The sequence below is a fragment of the Dipodomys ordii genome, unplaced genomic scaffold (assembly GCF_000151885.1).
Source record: "Dipodomys ordii isolate 6190 unplaced genomic scaffold, Dord_2.0 Scaffold220, whole genome shotgun sequence".
Taxonomy (NCBI): domain Eukaryota; kingdom Metazoa; phylum Chordata; class Mammalia; order Rodentia; family Heteromyidae; genus Dipodomys; species Dipodomys ordii.
Genome location: NW_012267436.1, coordinates 324,187 through 347,699, shown reverse-complemented (window position 1 = coordinate 347,699; position 23,513 = coordinate 324,187). Strand labels below are relative to the sequence as shown.

Sequence of the window (23,513 nt, the reverse complement as noted above, 5' to 3'; positions counted from 1 at the left end):
TGTGCTGGTAGCTTTAGTGTGGTCTTGTTTGTGAACATTTGGGTAAATGCCCAAAAGTGGGATTGCTGAGTCATAGGGGAGCTCTATGTGGAGTCCTATTGTGTGTCTTTTAAAGACAATACAATGAGGGGGCTGGGAAGGTGGCTCAGTGTTAGAGCGCTTGCCTTGCATGCATGAGGCCCTGGGTTCGATTCCTAAGCACCACATAAGCAAAAAAGAAAAATGCCGGAAGTGGCGTTGTGGCTCAAGTGGTAGAGTGCTAGCCTTGAGCTGAAGAGCTAAGGGACAGCGCCCCGGCCCAGAGTTCAGGCCCCATGACTGAACCAAAAAAAATAATAATAATAAAATAAAAACAATACAATGAATTTGACTTTAAGATAGCCTAAGAGTCCTGATCATTTAATAGGAGAGATTAATCCATTTGTGATTATTAGGAAAAGTAATATATTTTATTTTTATGCTGTTGGTTTTCCCTATGACTTCTGTTTTTATGTTTTTAATGTATTCTTGCTACATAGTTTACTTTCTTTATATTGCTATTTAGACGATGAGTTGTTTTCTACCCCTGCATATTAGTGATTTTCCAAAATGTTTTTCCCCTACCCTTTGTGTATTTTATTGTCTTCATTATGCTATAGGCAATTTTCAAAGACTCACATTGCTAGTGGTGTTTTTCTACGTATTTTTCTATTTTTTAGTCTTTTTTGCAAAAATATAATTTTATTGTTATTCTTAAGGTGTTATACAGAGAGTTTACCATTTCATATGCCAGGCAATGAGTATAATTCTTTTTGGACAATATCACTCCCTTTACTTATTCCTTCCAAGTCTAGTTTTTCCCTAAAAGATAGTTTGAATTCTTTTTGCTTTGGATAGCCTATTTCCACTTGGCTGCTACTGGAGATCTCAGAGAGGTCAAGCTGGAGGGCTATGTGCCAGTTCAGCATCCGACATCCTAGCAAGCAGTGAGGGGCCATGGACAATGGTTCACCTTGGAAGCAGTTCTTATTTTTGCTTCATTTGTCTCATTTCTTGGCAAGACCACAGTGCCACATGCCAGACCTAATATGTCAGATCTTCTTCCTGGTACATAAATAGTTTTGTGCCTTTGCCCAATCTTACACACCGAGTTTCAAAGTCAGTCAAGAACTTGCTGCCTGAGCTGCTGCTGTTGGCGCCTGTGGCCTGATCTCTGAGCAGCACTGTCTCCAAGCACAATTCACTAGGCAACTTCCTGTATTATCAGAAAGGACATGATCCACCATCTTGTGAACTCACTCTACAGAGTCCAGACTAACAGCTATAAGCCAGCAGAATCAGCCAAAAGTCCAAGCCATCTGTCATCCCAACTAGCCTCAACCCTAGCTTATCCTTGTCTCCTTGAAGGTAGCTCTTAGGTCCTTCCCATACATCTAACAGCCTGTTCCCACCTCTTACTCTCTTCTATTCAATCCAGAAGTAATTATGGAGTATAGAATCTCCTTTATTTATATCCCAGAAATAGAAAATGAAAGTACAGAATATCCAGTTAGATTTGAGTCTCGAAAAATCAGAAACAGTATTTACGTATGTCTCCAATACTATTTAAAGCATATTTATACCCAAAAAATTGTTTATTTTAAATTCAAATCAATGTCTTAAAAAAAATTTTTGGTCAGTCGTGGGGCTTGAACTCTGCGCTTGGGCGCTATCCCTGCACTCTTCAGCTCAAGGCGAGCGCTCTACCGCTTGAGCCACAGTGCCACTTCCAATGTCTTAAATTTTATCGAGCAGTCTCACGCAAGGGACTGTACAATTCATTTGAGGAGCAATTTTTAAGTCACCTTTGGTTATCTTTTTTTTAATCAGTCAACTTTCTAAAAGCATAATTGTATTTGTAGAATTTCCTCAAAATGCTAGAATTTGGCAGTCTCATCCTTAGTGTCATCCACAGAACTAAGGTTTGTCACTTTCTTGTATTTACTAAGTAATTTCTATCCCAATTGTAGGAGTCAGGGGTTGGAGGTACATTCTCAAGCTGATTTTATATTTTATTTTAATATACATTTTCTTTAATAGAAAAGCTCAAAGAATATCAAAAGAATAGTACCACAAATCACTAAGTACCCATTGCCAAGATTTGAAATGCCAATGATTTACAATTTTACTGATTGCTAGCATTCTGGAAATCTGTCAGAGGAACACCCACACCATATAGCTTCCTCCTTATTCTTTTTGGTAGGTGAGGGAGCAGCAACAATGAGAAGTACAAGTCGTTATGTCAAAACCAAACTTTACAACTTTAGTGGGGGGAGGGCGGGGAGGATTGCGGGGGAGGCTGGGGAAAGATGGGAAGGGATGGGAAGGGGAAACAAAGGAGGAGGCTACAATGCTTGATAAGAAATGTACTCATTTTCCTGCCCATGTAATTGTAACCCCTCTGTACAGTATTTTCACAATAAAAATAAATAAACATTAAAAAAAGAAAAATCCCAAGCACCCTTTCACCGATTAACACTTCAGAACTTCTCAATATTCTTTCAGAAATATTTCGTTGGTTATACTAGCCTACACTGATTTCTTTTATTTTATTGTAAAGATGCTGTACAGAGGGGTTACAGTTACAAGAGTAAGGCAATGAGTACATTTCTTGTTGAGCATTGTCACTCAAATTTGCAGATAAATTTTCTCATTCCAATGAGTTCATCAGGGCTTATCGCCTCTATCTATATTATCCCACACCATCCCAGGGACCCAGTGGCTGTGGACTGAAGGGAAGCATTCTGAAGGGTGGTCTTACCTTTAGAGTGTCAAAATCTTTCTCCAAGTAGGAGCCACACTTTTCACTCTCCCCTATGGAGGCAAAGAATTTGCTCCACCAGTCAATGAACTCCTCCTCCTAAGCAGGAAGAAAGAAAGAGACCATTTAAGAAACAATTTGCCAAGCAAGGTCCTTCTGAATGACACATCTTCCAAGGTGGAGTTTACGTGAACAGGGAACCAAAACCCTCACAACTCCATAAACAAAGGATCCACTAACCAGAGGAGGTTTTAGCACCTGAGAGTAATATAAGAGGCATAGGTTCTACACTAACTTGCATGTGTTCATTTAAGGACAATCTCTTTATTGTGAAGTAGTACCTTTTACATCTTAGGGATAAAGTGAAGCTGAAATCAGAGGGTGCAGAGGATACTCTGGGGAAGGCACCAATAACATATTATTCATCAGTAAATAAATCTAGGAAAGCTCAAAGCTCAAACCTGGCCCTTGTTCCCTATTATCAGTACTTAGAATCCTAAGGTCAAATCAAGACTGAGTTTCTGGGGGAAACAATTAACAAATACTTCCTCTATTCAAAAGACACTGTTAAGTAAGGGGAAATTTGTTAGCAGAAAGGAAGTTTCATCATCTCATTCTCTGCCCTTTCCTTCCACCCATCATTTAGATTTGAAGGAAAAGGTTGGCCTGTTGTCTGCTGGCCTCTCCACCTTTTGCATAATGTGCAGCCACAAGCACTGTTGACTTTTGTCTAGAATGTTCTTCTAGATGGGTCTAGGTAGCATGCCCTGTTCCCAGGTCTGCCCCAGAAACCCACCCAGGACTGGCCATTCAGGTTAAGCCTCTTGAAGCTCATCCAGCTTAGTGCAAAAAGCCAGGGAGGAGAAGCCCTGGAGATTTCTGTATGAAGGGGTAGCTAGGAGCTGCACTATGGCTGTACAGGGAAGGCAATATCAATCATGGAGTTTCTAAAAGTGCTTGAAGCCAAAGCTAAATCCTTTGAAGTTCTGGATTTTGAAGGGTGACCACAGTCTGAAGCAGGTACACTAGAGAAAAGATTACATGAGGTGGTCTGAGCGCCCACCTTTCCCAGAAGTATGGTCCTAATGCTTTTGGCATGGCCAGGTGTGGTCCCCAGACACAGAGCAGAGAACAGCAGAGTTGTCACTATGGGACCCACTTACCAGGAGTATCTTCTGCAGCCAGTAAAAAGAAACAGAGATTCAGGTGGATTAAGACCAGAGAAGCAGAGCTTTCTAACTTACAACCACTCCAGGAAACACCAGCATAGAGCAAGGAGACCCACCCCTGATGTTTAAAATTTACTTTAAAGAAAGACACTATAAGGAACACACATACAGAGACATACATATCAAACTTACACAATGATCAGCACATGGTAAAATATATTTATACAGCCATGCCCAAATAAGATGTATATGCCAAATCATAAATATTCTCCCACAAAAATACACAAAGACACATAAATGCATGGACAAAGATGTACAGTTACATAAAAAAGATTAGAATGGAATTCAGTTTAGCTGTTTGAATCCTCCTGAATCTTTCTCTTTCCCAACCCAGATTCCTAAAACAATTGAATTCATAAGTCAAGCACAAACAAACAAGAACACAAGAATCGTGGGAAAAGTATTGCACATCCCTCAGTCTTCAAAAATCAAGTAAACTTTAAAAAAAAATAATAGAAGGCAGCCAAGCATCTGTAGCTCACGAACTATAATCCTAGCAATTCAGGAGGCTGAGATCTGAGGATTCCAGTTCAAAGCCAGCCCAGGCAAGGACTCTTATTTCCAGTTAACCACAAAGAGCTAGAAGTGGAGCTGTGGCTCAATTGAGCTCTAGCTTCGAGCCCAAAATTTCAGGGACAGTGCCCCAGCCTTGAGTTCAAGCTCTAGGACTGGCAATAACAACAACAACAATAATAGAAGGCAGTTTGGAATCAGTGACTCTTGCCTGTAATCCTAGCTACTCAGAAGGCTGAGATTTGAGGATTACCATTCAAAGTAAGCCTGGGAAAGAAAGTCCTTGAGACTTTTACCTCCAATTAATCACCAAAAACCTAGAAGTGGAGCTGTGGCAAGAGGTAAGAGCGCTAAGCAAAAATACTCAGGGACAGTGCCCAGACCCTAAGTTAAAGCCCCAGGGCTGGCACCAAAATAATAACAACAACAATAGTAATAATAGAGGCCAGGAGCTGGTGGCTCATGTTTGTAATCCTGTCTCTCAGGGAGCTGAGATCTAAAGATCTCAGCTCAAAGCCAGCTCAGGTAGAAAAACTCATTTGACTTTTATTTCCATTTAACCAGCAAAAAGCCAGAACTGGATCTGTTCCTCAAGTGGTAGAGCACCAGCCTTGAGTGAAAAAGCCAAGTGAGAGCATGGAGTCCTGAGCTCAAGTCTGTGTACTGGTATTTAAAAAAATAATAGAAATAGAAGACAAAGAATCTGAATAATACAATTAACAGAGACAATTAAATAGACAAACAGTAAGTAAACTGAAGACAGAAAATATACCTTCATTTCCAGCACTCTTGAAGCACTTAGAATAAATAAAAAGCCACAAAGCAAATTTTCATGAAGTTCCAGAAATAAAACCCATAACAATCATATCTCTCACCATCTTGGAAAAGAAAAACTTGAAATTAATTTTTTTAATTCTAAAATTAAAATTCAAGTCTTGATCAGGCAACGGTGGCTCATGCTTGTAATCCTAGCTACTCAGGAGGCTAAGATCTGAGGATCGCTATTCAAAGCCAGCCTGGGCAGGAAAGGTCATGAAGGCTCATATCTAATTAATCACCAGAAAACTAGAAGCAGTGCTGTGGCTCAAAATGGTAGAGTACTAGCTTTGAGCAGAATAGCTCAGGGATAGCACTCAGGCCCCGAGTTCAAGCCCTACAAAAAAAAAAAAATCCAGTCTTCCAGTAATTCAAAGGCACACTTTTAACTACAGTGAATCAAATAGAAACTTAGAAAACAACAAAAATGCCAACAATTTATAATTGAAGACAAGCTTATATGCAAAGGAAAATTCAATAAGTGTTTTCATTTTTATACAAAAAGAATATAAATAACCTGAGAATTCAAGAAATTGTAAATAAGAGATTAAAGAAAACTGTAAATAGCAGTGATTATATTAGAAAGAATATTACAATTAGTAGCTAATAACTCACAGAAAGAGTTCAAAAGATGAATAAAAGATATAAGCACTTATTTTATCTTTTAAAAGCCTAACTTTTAAAAGTAGATACACATTAAAAATAAAGAAAAATTAAATAAAAATATATTATGGGAGAGAATAAAATAGACATAAATCAATAGCAAAATCTCGGAAAATCTAAAAGTGTAGGAATTTATAGTTTTCTAGAAAATACAAATCAAAAGCCCAATTCAAAACATGAACATTTCAATAACCCTGAAATTAGAAAAGCTCTACCATAAAGAGCTACCTCCAAAAAGATATCAGGCCAAGATAATTCAGCCTTTCAAAGAGGAAATCATTCTTTATCCTCTGGCTTAAAAGAAAAAGGAAAGAAATCCCATTCATTTTATGAATAAAAGCCTAACAAAGACATATACATACAGATTAATCTCATTCCTGAACAAAGATATAAAGATCCTAAATATGCTGGGCACTGATGGCTCACATGTGTAATCCTAGCTACTTAGGAGGCTGAGATCTGAGTCCTGCTCAGATCTGGCTCAAAGCCAGCCAGAGCAGGAAAGTCAGTGCAACTCTTATCTCCAAGCAACCACTAGAAAACCGGAAGTGCTGCTTTAGCTCAGAGTGGTAGAGCACTAGGCTTAAGCAAAAAAATCTCAGGGATAGTGCCCAGGCCCTGAGTTCAAGCCCCACAACTGACAAGTAAATGAAACAAAAAAGAGAACCTTAAACATAACATTATCAAATTGTAGCTGTGGATCTGGCCTAGTCAATGTGAATTAGATCAGATAGACACATTCAACAAAGTAGCAGGATATAAAAACTATACACAAATCAGGAGCTTGCTGAAAAAGAAATCAGGAGAACAATCACAATCACAATAGTCTAAAAAAAAAACTCAGACAAAAATCCAATGAAAGATATTAGAGACCTCTACAATGAAAGTCTAACAATGGAAAAATGAATAAAGAAGACATGGTCTATTACTGGATAGTAAAAGGAATGAGGAACTGATACCTGCTGTATGAATGGACTCTGAAAACATTGTAAGCAAAGAGAAGTTGATCACAGGAGACCACATACTGCATGATTCCATTTATATGAAATGAGACAATTCAGTGAGTGGTTGCCAGAGGCTGAGAATGGTTAGGAGGAAATGAAGAGTGACTGCTCTGAGCTAAGATTTCTGTTTGGAATGATGAGGATAGTCTAAAATAGATTATGGTGATGGTTGCACAACTCTGTTAATATACTAAAAAACACCAAATTGTACACTTTAAATAGGGATGTATGTTTATGTGGGCTATCTCCACAAAGTTGTCAAAACAAAAAGTAACAAATGACCAAGTACAAGTGTAGAAGTAAAGTACAGACTTAAGAATAAAAGTAGAAATCTCAAGTGTATATTCTAAGGATGGAATTTTTTGTTTGTTTCTTTACTGGGTTTGAACCTAGAGATCTTGCTTGGCTTTTTCACACAAGACTAGTACTCTACCACTTGAGCTACAACTTCACTTTGGGCTTTTGGCTGGTTAATTGGAGATAAGAATCTCATGGACTTTCCTGTCCAGACTAGCTTTGAACCACTAATCTCATATTTCAGTTAGAATTAGAGGCATGAGCCAAAGTGCCTGGCTTAAGAATTTAATTTTTTTTAAAAACAGAATAGGAGTTGGCCACCAAACAGGATCTATGCTTTGTTGCACTCAGCTTACCTATGAACCTCTCTCAGGTGCAATTTTCTCTTCACTCTAAGCTCCAGGAGATGGCTGGTGGCTCCTGAGTGGTGAATAGCATACCATGACCTTTCTAGCTCCTAGTCACACTCAGTCACTCACCAGTAACTTCCATCTCCATTGTCTGCCTGCATTCCACAGATAAACACTTCTAACCAAATGCTCTCACCTTTAACCCTAATTGTACATGCAGCTGAACCATACTATAGGAACTAACTTTTGTTCTTTGCCACTCCTGTCCTTTATGACCCTTTGGACCTTCCTGCTTCTAAGTTCATTTGCCCTGCTCTCACTCCATTACTCTTTTACCAAGCCAGGCTGGTTTTCAATCTAGCTATGCTGTCTTATACACGAGCCACCTCCCTTCCCCCCAAGCAAATGTGACCAGAGGAGAACCAACCTCAAAGAGCCACTGCCTACTCTTATTCAAAGATTATATCACAGCCTCAAGTGGACCTGGTGTGGTCTGACCTCACCTTCTCAATCATTCCCTGGTCCTCTTTTCTTTTTATTTTCTGATACAATCATTCTATACTTCTCCCTTTTCTCAAAATCTAACCAACCTCAACTCTATCAATAACTCTACCTCCTATCTAGCCTTCCTCTGTGATGACCCTGATTCCTCTTACCTTTTGTACCCGACTGGCACCTGCACCACCACTATCTTCTCTCCTGTACCCCACCCCAGATCAATGTGATGAATGTGCCCCCAAGTCCCTTCCCCTAGGGCCATTCAAAGATCTCAGTCCAGTATTCTCCCCTAGTTCTTCTTACATCATCATACTTTCTTCTACTAGATCATTCTCAAACATAGATCTCTTGTTCCTCAGCATCTATGTCTATATAGATCTAAATATAGATGTAGGTCTACATATAGATAGATATAAATATAGATGAAATATAGATGTCCATGTGTATATAGAGGAGACAGAGACCTAGAAAGAGACAGGGATATACAGATAGAGAGATAGATAGAGAGATAGGTAGACAGACAGACTGACTGATAAATATAGAGATATGCAAAGAGAGATGAGCACACTTTCCCTTTGGCTCCAACATCCTCTCTTTCTCCACATTACAGAAAAACTTCTAGGAAAAGCTGCCTACACTTGTCTCTAAATTCTAACCTTTTATTCTCTCTGATCCTCTGAAACACACTTAATAAGATCACCCATGACTCCAGCCTCAGTAATCAAACTAGTGGCTGCTACTATTCTGCATTTGAACCATCTCCTATTGCCTTAATAGTTCCCCACTGTCCAGACACTTCAGTGTGGTCCACCTCACTGGTCACATCTTCTTAGTCTGTGCTTGTTCTTCCTTGTCAGTTACCAATTGGTCATCTGAGCACACTGGGGCTCAGTGCTTGGGCCCTTTCTCCTTTCTATCCATTCTTGCTCCCTTGAGGTTCCCCATGGACAAGTATATTGGTGAGCCCCATATTGAGATCCCTCCAGCCTGGCTGACTCCCCTAAACTCCAGCTGCCTAGTGGGTACCTGACATCAGATAATCAGCTTCTCAGTGTACCATGTCTAGATCCCCAACACATCCCACACAAGTTTCCCTTGTGTGATCTTCAACACATCAATACAAGGCACCTCCTTCCATCCAGATGTTCAAGCCAGCACCTTACAGTCACCTTTAGCCCTCTTACTCACACCCCATAGAAAACCTTCAGTGACTCTTGTTGGCTCCATCTTCAGAGCATATTCAGAGTCATAAGACTTCTCACCTGTCACTGCCACCCTGATCTAGCTCCATACCCTCATGGCATTACTACTGTAGCCTCCTTACTGGTCTCCTGCCTTTATTCTTGCTCCCTCGCCCCCAATCCACTCTAAAGCCAATGGCCACAATGTATATCTGACTATGGGACCACAGTAGTCCTTGGTGCAAATCTTTCCAATGATTTGTCAATTCATTCAAAATAAAGCTAAAGCCTTTAAAACAACCTGGAAAGTCTCCCCTTGTCAGAGCCCATCCCTCTCTCTCATTTACCCCCAGGTCTGCTCCTCCATTAACTTGAAGGATCTAGTAAGCAACAGCCACCCAGAAGTTGCCAGAGGAATTCTAGTATGGGGCATGTGCCAAAAGGTGGTCATAGGGGTGTCATAGGAAAGAGAGAGAGCCCTTGACATTTCCTGTGGACTCCAGAGTGGCATGGGAAAGCTGCACAGCTGGGCTGCGCTTGCATGAGGGGAGAGGAGAAAGAAAGAAAGATAGATCAAGATCTGGCAGGATTGTGGGGGTTGAGAGAAGATGCAATCCAATATGAGCTGAGTCCTAAAATCAATGGACCAACAGATGCCAGGATAGACCCATGCTGGTGAACAGGATCCTCTCCAAGTAGAGTTAATGACATTATGGAAGCTCAAACCTGATTCTAGCTGCCTCTCAGGTTTATGGAGAGAAAGCCCAAACTTACTAAATTGAAATTTAAAATGTTGAAAATTACCAGGCCTATTCTGCCACAGGAAAAACTGTGAGCTCAAAGAGATTATGTTCACATATATAAAAGTAGTTATATTACTTTCTTTGTTTTTCAAAAGAAATATTTTTATTATTATTATCTTTAAGTAGTTGTACAAAGGAGTTATCATTTAATAAAGCAGTTTATGAATACAGTATATCTTTTTAATACAATATATCTTGATCAATGTTATCTAACACACACAGATGTGACTTGAAAACATAATTTCTGCCATAATACCAGTATAGTTTCTAGTGGAGTTATCTCAAACCTACTTCTTCCTTCCTTGACCAAAAAGTTCAAGAATAAGTTTGCATGCTCATAAGAAAAAGTGTACCAAAAACTACAAAACAGCAGCCAGGCACCTGTGGCTCATGCCTATAATCCTAGCTACTCAGGGGGCTGAGATCTGAGGATTGTGGTTCAAAGCCAGCCCAGGAGGAAAGTCCATGAGACTTTTATCTCCAATTAATCACAGAACAAAAGGGGGGGAAGAAGTGACACTGGGTTCAAAGTGGTAGCATGCTAACCTTGAGCAAAAGGAACTCAAGGACAACTCCCAGACCTAGAATTGAAGCTGAGGACCCCCCCCAAAAAAAAGCTTTTCCACATATTAACCCAGGTTGCTGAAGCCAAGTAGACCCTTCATGTTAGTGGAATCCCATCCTTCAAAGATCTCAAATGGAAATGTCCCTGTGTTCTCCAATTCCATGTAGATTCTTGACCTCATTTTGCAGCTAATCATCCAACCTTGGGTCATGGCAAGGAGGAGAAAGAATTTTAAAAGGCTTGATTTAAAAGTGTGATCTAATGTTTGAACAAGAAGTCTGGACATTAAAACTTAGTTCTCCTGTGCCCACGGATCAAGACTACTCATCAGTCAGTCTGCCAACCAAGTATATCTAATCAAAGCATGGATCCAACACCTCTCCAATTTCAGCTAATAGCCAACATTCAAAGCCTTGTAACAGGCTTGATCCAATCTACTGGGTACTCCAATCCATGCCCCAAATACTCAAGTCAGTATGGTATATTCCAAACATTTTCTCATCCTTTATCACTCAGTGAACCTAACACATTTCATAAATGTACATAGCAAAACTAACAACAATAAATTCCAACTCTTCCGTTCTGTGAAGTCAGGAAGTGGTAATTGGAGGATAGGGACTGAATTTAGGTTCTCTCCCCAGAACTTCAATTCTCTTAGCCTAGCTTCTGGACATATTCATTTATCACCAAGGTTATAATGGTGATACAGAACTATAACCCACTTCTAAATAAAACAATCTTTTCTTTTTGCAGAACTGGGGATTTTAATTCAGGGCCTTGTGCTTGCTAAACTAGTGATATATTACTTGAGTTACATCCTTAGCCTTTTTTCTTTAGGGTTCTTTTTGAGATAGGATCTCACATTTTTCCCAGGCCAGCAATGAACTACAATCATTCTGCCTATGTCTTCTGTACTCCTGAGATTACAGTTGTGCCCCACCATGCCCCTCTTATTTACTGAGATGGGAATTTTTTTGCTGGAATTGGTCTGAAACTGCAATTATCTTTGTCTTTGTCTCCTGATTAGCTGGGATTATAGGAGTGAGCCACTATGCCTGGCATTTTTATGATTTTTTAAGTAAACCTTCGCTACCTATTTAAACCCAGAAGCAGACATCCTGGACTATATTAATTCCTCTCTTAGAGAAGTCATTATCATCAGGGTGACAGCACAATAACCTAACACTGAGGTTACTATGAGGCTTTGGGTTGATACCTGTGCAGATATTCTGTGACCTATAAGTTTACCATGATAAATGTTCTTGTTGACATCACCCATATCATCAGTTTCATGCCCCACTCTGGCTTAACATCTGCCCAATTAAAATAGTATGATGATTCCTCTAATTCTTCAATTAACTTTCTTAGATTTAAGAAACTATTTGCCCCAACATACAAATATGAACACTTCTGTAATATACAAGTATTCTTGCCCACACATAAACCAGACAAACTCCCAGACATGCAAATACTCTTGACTTCAAACCTACCCCACCCCATGCATAATAAAACACTTAACACCCCCTAAAACCACACAGACATGTGCATGTGCCCACATCCCGTTACCATGTTGATTCAGCAAACTCTTTACACATGCAAAGAAAGAAAGAAAGAGAGAGAGAGGGAGGGAGGGAGGGAGAAAGGGAGGGAGGGAGGAAGGAAGGAAGGAAGGAAGGAAGGAAGAAAGAAGGAAGGAAGGAAAGAAAGAAAGAAACTCCATTTCATTATTTTTACAAGTGGAACACTGGGCTTTCAACCTCTTATTGACACTCCCTGTAGACCAGCTCCCTTGTCTGTTGAAGGGATCATTACTCTGTATACCCTGACTTCAAGCTGCATCAGCTGAGGGAGAAGGAAAGGAAGGACTTTAACCAAAGTGGCAAATTGCTATCAAAGACCCTGTGAATAAGTGTGTCTGAGATCTAGCAAAGTCAAGCAGATGGCTAAGGGATCTGATCTTTCAATTGCCTCCTCCAGATGGGAATCTACATGGGTAGGGACCTGGGGATGGTCTCAGCTTTCTGGCTCTTTCTTCACTGTAGCATCTAAGGTAGGTACTGGAGACCATGACTCAGTCCTCCAAAGGCATCATGACCACGTGAGTCCCTGCATGCCTGTAAGAATGGAATCCTCTCTGTAGGCTGAGGAAAAGAAGATTCCATCCAAGTCGTTAAGCCTACGAAAGAAGCAATGAGGCATCTCTAATTCAGAAGCTGTGGTGGTTCCTAGGGTCTGGGTAAGCAAGAGCTTTCCTAACCTTCAGTCTGCTGATCTAGACAGTTTTGCCTAACAGGAGTTCCAGCAACCTACTTAACAGAAAAACTCTTTTTGAAGGACTTCCCAAGGCATTCATCAAACTACAGATACTAATATTAGCTATCTTAAATTCAATTTAAAAAGGATTTGGGGGGAGTCTACTATTTGCCAAAGTCAACCTACTTTCTAGTTACTACGTGTATTCTCATATGTAAAACTCACGTTACTTTCCACATTTTTTAACTCATTTCCAACTCAGTTCTAATTTCCCTGTACCTCAGTTGATGTAGAGAGGTATCAAAGACACTAGGAGAGATAAGAAGCTTAGCCCAGCATCTTCAGGAGCCTTGGGCTCCAGAATAAAAACGGACACAAATTCCAATTGCCTTTCGACCCAGGCCAGGAGGGTAGTAGCCACTGCTATGAAAGACCAGCAGGGATTAAGTTAAACCCAAAGAAAACTTCCTATCCTGTAGATTGCCAAGGAAAGCTGGGAATGTCCCTCTAGAAAGAGAAGAATGTTATTCTTTGAACGGGCGGGCAGGTCCCTTGGGGCCTAGGAGAAAGACCCTTGAAGAGGAAGATGGTGGTGGCGTCAGAGTTGAAGCCAGGATGGCTGGTTGGAGAGAGCTAGGACTGGCCTCCTCTCTGATGGGGCCCTGGAGTTTGCAAGACAAGTTTCACCCCAGGCTGTCCCCCCTGCAGTGTGCATCAAGGGAGGAGGGGTGCACCCCCCGAGGAGACCACAGGAATGCCAAGCAGGGGAAAGGCGCCCCGAGCCAAGGGCTCCGGCAAAGAGGATCCAATATCGGCGGGTGACTCCAGCCCCCGTAACAGGAGAGACCGTAAAGTATGTGTTCAGCTTCCCAACCCAGCAAACACAGCAAATAACCAATTACTCCAAATAGCTAACAGATTTCGGCTCTGATTTCCCACCCCTCAACCCCCACCCCCATGCCTTCACTTGTCATTTGATGGGCGATTTGTATTTGCTCTGAGAAAATGAGAGAAAGAATGAGTCACAAGGAAGGTCCAGATTACACCAGAACTCCCTAATCAGAACTATTGGGAATGGAAGAGTCCGGACTGCAGAACCAGAGATACTGTTGGAGAAGGACATGTTGTGACTCTGGTTACACCAATATCACCAAGTTCATGTCCTTAGCAAACCGATTTGCAGGAGAGAAGTATCTTCCTAGTTAGCTCAACACATGTGTGCAACAATTCAGGGAAACCCTTGAATGTTCATGAAGCTTAAATGATCCTATTCAAACTCTCCAGTTCAGAGGTGCAGCCATGAATGTGGCTCAGAGATTCTTCTGGAAATGCTTCCTCACTTGGGAACCACACCCTGTAATTGATTCCTTTACTCAGGAAAAAAAAAAAAAAAAAAAGCTTTCCTTCAAAGTCTTAGGATAAATTGTCAGTACTGGTGAGTTGCAATAAGTTGCCCCTCCCCCTCACAAACTTTTTTAAATAAGGCTGCCTGTGAAGAATGAGAATCTGAAATAAATGCACAGTGTGTCAGAGCAAGGAGGGGCAAAATCACAACCAAGAATAATGCCTCTGTACAAAGCTTTAGCTGTACGGGGGAAGAATGTATGAATGCAATGAGAGAAATGTCAATGAAGAGACCAGTTGGTCCATCCTGGAAGAACCAGGAGTCAATCAAAGGTTGACAATTGTCTACACCTGTATGATCAGGAAAGAAGCAAGTCTAGATGAAGAGACTAAAGCTTCCTGCCTCTATCTTTGGATACAGGCTTATCAGTCCATCTTGGTCAGCTGCTACTAAATTTCAAATCACACCCTTGTCTCTATTTCTCACTCATCTCCATTCACCAATTGCCTTTCCAATTGGTGAGGCCACTAAGAGACCATGAGCCAGACCAATGTGAAATGCCCCAAGCAGGCATTTTTCTCACCGGTGTCCTCAGTTAAAGTCTTGTATAAAACAGCCAACCCTAAGAAAACTGGCCTATGAGCTGTTTGAGCCCACAAAATTTAGAATCCACTCAGCTAAGTCTGTAAAAAGTTCTTTAAGATAATATGTCTGCATGACAGTCCTGATAGGAGAGGGCCAAGTCTCCTCTACTTAGAAAATTTTTTCATAGGAGTCCATTGACAAGGGGATTGCAGTTCTAACCTAACTAAGTAACATCCAACTGCTACAACACACAGAAGAGTAGGTAATCCTAGTTGTAAGCACACCTTGTAATCCTAGCTACTCAGAAGGCTGAGATATAGGGTTGAGGTTCAAAGCCAGCCCAAGAAGACAAATCCATGAGACTCTTATCTCCAACTAACTAGCAAAACAATCTAGAAGTGGAGCTGTTGCTCAAGTGGTAGAGTGCCAACATTAAGCAAAAAAAATCCAAATGAGAGCATGAGGTCTTGAGTTCAAAGAATTTTAATAAATAAATAGTGTCTGTAGCCCAGGAGAAAAACCATGGATAACTCCTTCTGGTTCTGGATTCCTTCTTACTTCCCCCACTGTGTTGGATTTCTAGCTAGCAAAGTCATATTCTAGCAAATCTAAATAATTTCCTTCTTCCTTTTATGTGAATTTGATGTTAGAGGGGTCCAGGTATTGGTAGACAAAAGCCACCTGAGCTCTCTGAACTTAACAAGTAAGAACTTCTCTCCATAAGGTGAAGCAGAAGCCATTGAGATAAACAAGAACAAGAGCAAATGTGAGGACTAGGCCAAGTGTCTTTTGGGGCTAAAGAGCTACATTAAAAGCAGGAAAAAAAAACAAATTGTTCATTTATGATCATAGAAAGTTTCAGGAAGATACCACAAACATGAAGCCTGGAGGATGCAAACCTGAATGAGCTATATAGCCTGATGATGAAAAACATGACTGTCAAATGTAAAATTAAACACTTTGATTTCCAGCAAAATGACAAAGCACACAACTAGAGAAATCTTCCAACAAGAGCATCTGAACTGACAGATAAGATATCTTTAAAATTATTTTTAAACGTTTGGCTGAGCTGATGAGGATATAATGAGAAATCCCTAGGGGCAAATGAGAAAGCGGAGAAAAAAATCCAGAGAAATAAGGAGTCAAATGCATACTAATTATGGGACCTAAAAATCCACACATGGAACATTTACTTTTAAGTGAATCTGGGTTTGTAGTGTCTCCAGGCATCTGGTAAAAGTAAACACATATCCTCGCTGGAAGAATGTGACTTCCATCCAGGCCTCAAAGAATTCTCAGATAAAGTTCCAAGGAACATGAGTTCACAATCAAAAATAGTGAAACGCATAAGGAACAACACACCATGAGCAAGAGCCTGCTAAAGTCAACCAACCACAGAACCAGACCTGTTAAAATAACAGAAATCAGAGTTGTCACAAATAACACGTTAACAAAAAGACTATTTAAAGAATCTGAAGACACTAAAAATATAGCAAAAAGACAACAGAACTTCAAAAATAAATAAGCAGATTTGGAAAAGAATGAACTTTTAGAGATTAAAAATATAATAAAACTAAAAACACTAACTGAGGTTAAGTAGTAGTTCAGAAATAGCTAAAGACAATGAACTAAAAGAAATGAGCAAAACTGTGACACAACAAAAGAAATATAGTTATCCTTTGCTATTGTAGAACCCTTTTATAGAGACCATAATCTGAAAATTATCAATTCCCTCATATGAAACTGTACTGAATTTGCATGTGACCTATACCCATCTTTTCATATATTTCAAATCATCTCTATATTACTTACAATGCAATATAATGTCAATGCTAGGTAAACAGTTGTTAAGCTACATTGTTTAGGGATATAGTAAGGAAAAAAATCTCTACAGTTTGGTATCAACACTATTTTTTCGAGTATCTTCAATTTATTGTTGTTTGCACCTGTAGATATGGAATCCAGAGATAAAAGAGAGCCAACTGAAATATGAAGGTTTGATATGAGAACGGAGAACTGCTTATCTAATCAGAATTGCAGAACCATCAGCCAGGTGCTATAATACTAGCTATTCAAGAGGCTGAGATCTGAGAATCACAGTTTGAAGTTACCCTGGGTAGGGAAGTCCATGAGACTCTTATCTCCAATTAACCAGCAAAAAAGACAAATGTGGAACTGTGCCTTATGTGGTAGAATGCCAGCCTTCGGCAAAAAAAGCAAAGGGATAACACCCAGGCCCTGAGTTCAAGCCCTAGTAAAAGCACAGAAAAAAAATTAATGCCAAAATGATGGAAGTGATGGGGAATATGTCATATTTAAAGAGAACTACCCAGTACCGATGAGGAATAAATAGTCATCCAGATTTAGGATGACAGGGCTAACGGAAAATAATGGTCAATAAAACTAATGTTTCCAAAACAAGACTGGGATAAAAGTATTTCCAAACAATTCAAAAGTGAGAACATGTATAATAAACTGACTCTCATTGTAGGAATTTCAGTAGGTTCTACTGCAGGAAGAAGATCCCAAGAGGAAAAAAACTGACATGCTATAAGAAATATCCAATGTGAAAATTGATTAATAAAAATGCTCTTACATGTAGTTTTAAATTAACTGAAGTATTGACCGATGGTTTGTAAATCAGTAAGAAATTAGTTAAAGCATTCTAAGTTGTTTGTAATATTTTAGAAGAAGTTACATGTAACAATCAAATTTAGACTTTGCTAAGTTAAATATGCATATGCAAGTCACTAAAAGAATAGAAATAATGTATAGTAAGACCAAAAACAGGAGAGGCCCTGAGATGATTTCTTTCACATTGAATATGGCCAACCTGTGTAATAAATAGGGTATTGCAAACATGACAAAATGCAATATTCAAGGCAAAGACACACAGACATTGAGACTTCTACCTTTGTTTCACTTGGATTCCTTCACCTGGGAGAAACTAACTGCCATATCATGTTAAAGAAGCTCTATGGAGACTGGGGGTTGGGGGAGAAGTCAGGCCTCCATCAACCACCAGAATTGACTATGGAGACATAAGACTAAGCTTCATTGGAAGTCCATCCTCCAGTCCCATCTAAACTTCGGATGCATGCAGTCCATGTTAGTATCTGTGCTACAGCTTTTAAAGACCCTGAAGAAAAGGTCTCAACTTTGCTGCTTCAGTTCCTGAGTCATATAAACCATGTAAAATAAGAGATATTTAATATCTAATTTTTAAAAAGGGGACAAGAAATTAAGAGAGATAGATTTTCAATCCAACACAACCAAGAAAGGAAAGAAATGAGGGGGGGGGGAAGACAGTGCTAATAGAGACAAAATAAGATGGCAAGAATAAATCCAAATATATCAGTAAAGATGGTCAGAATAATGCATTAAAAAATAAAAATAGAATCCATCCTGGGGTTTGAACTCAACGACTGAGCACTGTCCTGAGTTTCCTTTGCTCAAGGCTAGCACTCTACCCCTTGAGCCACAGTGCCACTTCCAGCTTTTTCTGTTTATATGGTATTGAGGAATCAAACCCAGGGCTTCATGCATGCTAGGCAAGCACTCTACCGCTGAGATGCATTCCCAGCCCCAGAATCCACCATTTCTATGATTAACAGAAGAGACACCTAAAACATAAAGTCACAGAAAAGTCTAAAGTAAAAAGAGAACAAGATAGACTAAAGAAATTCTAGCCGAAAGAAACCTGGTATGTGTATACAAAAACTATGCTTTAAGAAAAACAACAAAGATTTTAAAAGACAAAGGGGCATATTCAGTTTTCTGGGAAAATAGGAGAATTGTAGACTTTGTTGGTACCTAATAAGATAGAATCAAACACATACAGGAAAACTAGGCAGAATTACAAGAAGAAACTGATAAATGTCACATCAAAGCCAGATATTTTCCATACCTCTCATAGAAACTGACAAATGATAGACATACAAAAAAATGGGAAAACAAATTTCACAAATCTGTCCTAAATGGACATGTTATATGTAAATAACATTCTTTTCAAACACAAAACCATAAAGCTTGTGCCATTCTAAGTATCACCACACAAACCTCATTTGCTGGGTTACAACATAGTTAAGCTAAAAACCATACAGATAACCTAACATACACATGAAAGCCACCCCCCCCCAAAATATATTTTTTAGACAATTCAGGTGTCAAAAAGAAATAACAGAAATCAGAAAATACTCAGAATGGAGAATGACAAAAATACTACTCATCAAATCTCATGGGAAACATAAAGCAGCACTTAGACGGAATTTTATAGTCTCTAATGTTTACATAGAGGTTAAAATATAACAAACGCTCCCCCCAAAAAAATAAAAGGAAGGAAATAATAAAGAAAAACTAATAAACTATGAAACAAGGAAGATCAACTGAAAATTGTTTCTTGGAAAAGACTAAAAATAATCTGACAAATTTCAGCAAGAATAATAATATATAATCTGAGGAATGAAAGAAGACATAACTAGATAAAGAAGAAAATTCTTTTTAGAAAAATTGAAAGAGTATCATGAAAAATGTTACACTGGCATTTTTAGGAGGAAATGGATAAATTCCTATAAAATATAAATCACTGAAAGTGACTCACCTAGAAACAGAAACTCTCAAAGGTCCTATAAATATTTTTACAAATTGCAGCAGCACTTTAAAATAACCTCAAGAAGAACGCTAAGTCTAGACAAGTGAATCTGCCAAACACTTAGCAACAGATAATGCCAGTTTTATTTCACTCTTGTAGAGACTAGAAAAGGACCATTTACACTCAAATCGCTTTATAAAATTACTATTCTGTAGATGCCAAAACTTGAATAGAAAAGTATGAATGAGAGAAACTTCAAGCCATTATCACTCATAAAATTTAATGAAAAAAAACCAACTAAATACTTGCAAACTGAATCCAGCAATGCAGAAAAAGGCTAATATATCATACCAAATTCGTTTGTTTCAGAAATATGAAGTTATTTTAGCACTAAATAAATCTATTAATGTAAGTTACCACATTGACAGATGAAAAGAGGAAAAATATTGTCTCAGTAGATACATAAAATAGACATTCAATAAAATTGGCAATAGGGCTAGGTGAGGTAGATCATGCCTGTAATTCCAGCTACTCAGGAGGTGGAAATCAGGAAAATTGAGTTTGAGGCCAGGCTGTAGAAAAGCTTAGCAAGACTCCCTTCTCAAAAACTAAGCTGGGTGTCATGGTTCCCATCTATAATTCCACATCTATAATTCCAGATACTTGGGTGGCCATAGGTAGGAGGATCACGGTCTAATGCCAGCTTAGGCAAAAACATGAGACTCTATCCAAAAAATATGTAAAGCAAAAAATAGGGCTGGATATGTGGCTCAAGTAGAAGAATACTAGCCTAGCAAGCCCAAGGTCTGGAATTCAAAGCCTAGTACCTCTAAAAAAAAAAAGTGAAATAAAAGACAAGAAAAGATTCATGTGAAAAATGTTAGCAAGCTAACTTATAGTCATTCTTCTTGTGAATTCAACACTCAGTGATGAAACATAAAACATTCATTTTTAAATAAGGAGCAGGAAAAATGTTCTCTATAGCCAGGTACATAAAATTAAACGAAAGAACCTAATAAGTGCTATAAAGCAAGGAGGGGAAGGGAATGGAAGGGAAGGGAATGGAAGGGAGGGGAGGGGAGGGGAGGGAAGGACAGGGAAGGAAGGTGGGGGAAGGGAAAGAGAGGGGAGGGGAGGGGAAAGAAAGGGAAAAAGACATACATAGAATAGTTAAAAGAGATTAATCACTAATTTTATGTCCAACTACTCAGAAAATTGAGAAGAATCCTTAAATTGAAAGAATTAATAAGACAAAGTTTCTGGATATAAGAATAGCATATGAAAATTTACTACATTTATATATGAGCAAAAACTAATTCAAAAAATGTACCTTTAAAGAACAAAACAAAAATGGCTAGAACTACAACCAAAAAATGTGTTTACTACACCTTTCAAATACATTTGAAAAAATGTACTCAAAGGGCATAAGTGGCTGGGCACCAGTGGCTCACATCTGTAATTCTAGCTACTCAGAAGGCTGAAATATGGAAATAATAGTTTGAAGACAGCCCAGGCAAGAAAATCTGTGAGACTTCTATCTCCAATTAGCCACCAAAAAGCCAGAAGTAGAGCCCCCTAAGCAGTAGAGAATTAGCCTTGACCAAAAAGCTCAGAGACAGCACCCAGGCCAAAAACAAAACAAAGCAAACAAAAACCTAAGTAAATAGAAACATATGTTAAAAGACAGTATTATAAAACTATTTCCCCAAATTGATCCAGAGATTCACTGTAATCCATCCAGTCACAAATCCCAGAAGTTATGCTTTTATAAATACCTTTTAAATTTATAAGCTGACCTAAAAACTGAAGTGAAGTTTATATTATGTTATTTTCAGTTTAAATAAGTCAAGTTCATAGAGTGGATCTAGTGTGTTGTTGACCCTTTAAGCAACAAAAATTCTCATGCCATAGAGAATATTCATGAACACAGAAAATAAGTAACACAATAATAAGTATCAAGACCTCATAAAGATAGCCTAAAAGTAATATTAATAAAAACGCAAATCTTCTAAGTAACTGGGGGCTAGTAGTTCACACCTATAATCCTAGCAACTCAAGAGGCAAAGAGATAAAGATAAGTGTTTGAAGCCAGCCTTGGCAGAAAAGTCTATGGGACTCATATCTCCAATTAACCATCAAAAAGCTGGAAATAGAGGCTATGTTTCAACCAGTAAAGTGCCAGCCTTGAATAGGCAAAAAGGCTAAGTAAGAGCACCAGGCCCTGAGTTCAAGCCCAAGTTCTGGAGAAAAAAAAATCTGTTAATAATAAATCTTACACAAATATATAACGTAGGTGTTCTTATAAAAGTCCTCCTAATCAGGACCAATGAGCAGTATCTATTGTCCGTGAACAAGATGACTTAGGTCAGAGCAAGAGAAGGCCTAAAGCTGTTCAGGCCTTAGCATCCCCCGAGCAATCCATCATATTTGTACCCAAACTATTCATGCCAGTTACACTAATAGGGGGACAAGACAAATGGCACATATGAATGTTGAATTCAATGCATATGGCTAAAGAAAATGAAGTACAAGTAATATAGCATAATGGATTGAGGAAGGATCTTAAACTACAAAAGAACTATGCACTCTTTTTTTCTTTAACCAGTCTTAGGGCTTTAACTTGGGGCCTTACTGCTGTGCCTAAGCCTTGGGCTCAAGCCTGGCACACTATCACTAAAGCCACAGATCCATTTTCAACTTTTTGATAGTTAATTTGAGATGAAAGTCTCACAGACCATCCTGTCTGGGCTAGCTTTGAACCATAATCCACAAGTCTCAGCCTCTTAAAGTAGCTAGGATTACAAGCATGAGCCATGATGCCTGGCTTCACTCTGATTTGTGTGTGTGTGTGTGTGTGTGTGTCATAAATTCCTATCAAACTTTAATAAACCTACAGTTAAAAACCATAGCCCGTGCATCTTGGGTGTGGTTCACAGTTCAGCACATCCACATCAAAGTGGGATCAGCCATGTGGAAGGATGGTCAAATGAAGAAACATAGATAAGGTTAAGACTCAAATCTTTTTAGAAGGCATGTTTAGCTTTCAATGGATCCCAACTTGATAAACATTTTCATTGGATAAGAGGGCTTTAGTCTTGACAAACTGTAATCCTATGACTAATTGGCTGATTTGGGTCTACTCTAAGAATATAAGACCACTCATTGTTTGATATAGGATCAGGGAAATATTAAAACAAAATGATCATCTTGATCAATACCAAATGATATTTGGTCAAATCAAACCCCAGCTTGTTTTTAAGCTTTTTATAAACTAAGAATGAAAGATGAACCTCAATAGAATCAAAAATATCCATCTTAAAAAACCAACCTTATCATATCAATGTGTAATGATAGAAGCACTCTCATTCAGAGTCTAAATAACTTTATTTTTGGCATATCCATTGTTGAGTATTATTCTAGAAAAGGGAGTAAGATACAGCAATGAGAAAATCCTGCCTATTATTAACCATCTAGAAAAAAAAACAAAAAACAAAATCACTCATCCCAAAACCAAGCAGGGACTCATCAAAGAAAAAGAAGGGTAAACAAAGGAGGAGGCTGCAATGCTTGGTAAGAAATGTACGCATTATCCTGCCCATGCAATTGTAACCCCTCTGTACAGTTTGTTCACAAATAAAATAAAAGAAAATTAAAAAAAAAGAAAAAGAACTATAGACCCATTTCTTTGATGAACATCGATGCAAAACTTCTCAACAAAATCTTGGCCAATCAACTTCAACAATTCATCCAAAAAAATCATACACCACGATCAAACATGATTCATTTTAGGGATGCAAAGTTGGTCCAATATACGCAAATCATTTAATATAATTCTTCATATCAACAAGAGCAAGGATAAGAACCACATGGTTATCTCAATAGATACAGAAAAAGTATTTGACAAGATCTAGCACCCCTTTATGATGAAGGCTTTGGAAAAATTAGGAATCCATGGAACATTCCTCAATACAATAAAGGCTGTGTATGACAAACCTACAGCCAGCATTATACTTAATGTGAAAAACTAAAGCCATTTCCTCT

At 38.8% G+C, this 23,513-nt stretch overlaps 1 protein-coding gene across 1 annotated transcript in view; it reads right to left on the bottom strand.

Annotated features, from left to right (window-relative positions):
• Dysf (dysferlin) overlaps positions 1-23,513 on the bottom strand; it is a 209,293-nt gene that overhangs the window by 30,603 nt on the left and 155,177 nt on the right. Inside the window, exon 42 of the mRNA XM_013035761.1 lies at positions 2,780-2,878. Coding sequence (XP_012891215.1) covers positions 2,780-2,878 — 99 coding nt within the window. The remainder of the gene's footprint in view (positions 1-2,779; positions 2,879-23,513) is intronic.